Source organism: Babylonia areolata, chromosome 15 (genome assembly GCF_041734735.1).
Source record: "Babylonia areolata isolate BAREFJ2019XMU chromosome 15, ASM4173473v1, whole genome shotgun sequence".
NCBI lineage: Eukaryota > Metazoa > Mollusca > Gastropoda > Neogastropoda > Buccinidae > Babylonia > Babylonia areolata.
This window is the reverse complement of record NC_134890.1, coordinates 12,761,447-12,763,602: the sequence shown is the minus strand read 5'-3', so window position 1 is coordinate 12,763,602 and position 2,156 is coordinate 12,761,447. Positions and strand designations below refer to the sequence as shown.

Below are 2,156 nucleotides of genomic sequence, written 5' to 3'. Positions count from 1 at the left end.
AATAAACAAAGAAACAAATGAATGGATAAAATGTGATCAATATGTGAGTAATTAAAAATAAATAAACAACTGTCTGACTGACAGACTAAAATAACACCCATCCGGCCAAAATAATAAATAAATAAATAGATAAAAAAAAGAAGATAAATACACCAACCGACCAATCAGTCCACCAAAATAAATAGATAAATAAACCAATCAATCAATCAATCCACGTGTTTGTTTGTGATAAGTTCTTAAATTGATATATATATACACATATATACACATTATGCACGTGAATGTGTATGTCCAAAATTCTACTGTATCTGTTTTGTTTTTGTTTTTGTTTTGTTTTTTTGTTTTGTTTTTAATGATTTTCGTTTGATGTTTGTACCTTTTTATGCATTATCCACCACCACCCCCCCACCCCCACCCCCTAGCCCCCAATATTCGTTGTGACTCCGTTACACTTGGTAATAAAGACATATAATCTATTCTTTTCTCTGTAAGGAGTTAAGTGGTTAACCCTTTCATCGCCAAGCTCGCATTTATGCCCAGGCGTGGTAGAGGACCCATGTCACTAAAAAAGGTGACTATTCATTGGTCTGTTATCCATGAACCTACTGCTCTTGATGTTCGGTAGTACGATAGGCCATATTTTCTATACATCGCAGGGGAAATCCCCAGCTATTCTTAGCCACTGTCTTTTCTGTGTTTGTACAACAAGGGAATTTTGTACACTAAACTGACTGGCGGTGAAAGGGTTAAGGGCCGAAACACTTGACTGATGGGGGTTGGGGTAGGGGGGGGGGGGGGGGAGAGAGAGAGCGGGGGGTAGGGGGGGGAGGCGGCTTCTGCTCTGAAGAACCCTCGTATTGTCCAGCTCTCCCTAGAGTTTCTGGTCATCATTTTTTTTTTTTTTTTTTTTTTTAATTCTGTTCTATACACTTTACTACAGATGGCGAGGACGCCTGGCAAGGGTACGACCCATACATGATGGTCTTCGTGATGGTGGCAACGGCCTGCTGCCTGTTAGGACTGTCTTCCACCCTCTACCTCCTTCACAAATACAACTCGGACACCTCCTCCTCCTCCAACAACAACAACAACAGAAGCCGCCATAGCCGCCAACGCAACAACAACAACAACCGTAACCACAGCAGAAGCAACAGCAGCAGCAGCACCTACTCGCGGCTGGCCAGATTGGTTGGTCGCCTGCCCAAGGAGGTGCTGGTGTTTGTGACGGCTGGTGGCAAGTACCAGTCGTTCCCGCCCGCTGCTGATGCGGGTGATAGGCAGGCGGAGGCCGTGGCGCGGGCGGCCTGGCTCCTGAACGTGCCCCTCTCCGACACTGAACGGAGCCCAGTCTACAGGCCTTTGACCGAGCCTCTGAGACCGGCTGAGCAGATTGTGTAGTAGTTTTGGGGAGGGTGGACAGAGATTTTATTTTTTTTAAATTGCTTTTTACTTCTTCTTTGCATGATTTGTTTTTGTTATGTACCTTTCTTCTGAACGTGCGTGCCCGCCTCCGACACTGAACGAAGCCACCCCCCCCCCCCCCCCCCCCCCCCGTCTACAGGTCCCTTACCGAACCACTGAAACAGGCTGAGCAGATTGTGTAGAGGAATGGGGAGAGGGTGGACATACATTTTAATTTTTTTTTTAATTCATTTGTTTTGTCATTTTTTAACCATTCCCCCAACCTTACCAGGTTGTGTTAGAAGTGGGTGGGGAGGGAAGGGGGAAGTGTGCTTTTTGTTTGTTTGTTTTTGTTTTTTTGTGTTGTTTTTTTTTGTTGTTTTTTTGCATAATTTGTTTTGTCATCTAACCATTCCCCGAACCTTAGCAGGTTGTGTTAGAAGCCCGGGGGTGGGGGGGGGGAGGTAGGGGGAGGGGTGGAGAGCTGGATGTGTGCTCTTTTCTTTTTGAGAGGGGGGAGGGGGTTGGTGGATGATTTGTTTTGTCAATTAATCATTCCCCAAACCTTAGCAGGTTGTGTTAGAAGCCAGTGGGTGGGTGGTGGGAGTTAAGGGATGGAGAGAGATGTGATTTTTTTTCTTTCTTTTTTCTGTGTGTGTGCATAATTTGTTTTGACATTTTACCATTCCTCAACCTTAGCAGGTTTGTGTTAAAAGCCGGGGGGATAGAGTTGGGGGGGGGGGTCAGGGGGGGAT

At 45.5% G+C, this 2,156-nt stretch overlaps 1 protein-coding gene across 3 annotated transcripts in view; it reads left to right on the top strand.

Annotated features, from left to right (window-relative positions):
• Nucleotides 1–1,840, top strand: part of LOC143290180 (uncharacterized) — a 16,559-nt gene extending 14,719 nt beyond the window's left edge. For 2 of the 3 annotated variants that reach the window (XM_076599494.1, XM_076599493.1), the window contains exon 3: nt 941–1,840. In XM_076599494.1, the coding sequence (XP_076455609.1) occupies nt 941–1,398 (458 nt within the window). In that variant the 3' untranslated portion in view covers nt 1,399–1,840. The remainder of the gene's footprint in view (nt 1–940) is intronic. The other variant, XM_076599492.1, reaches the window with a different exon arrangement.
• The last annotated feature ends 316 nt before the right edge of the window (nt 1,841–2,156 follow it).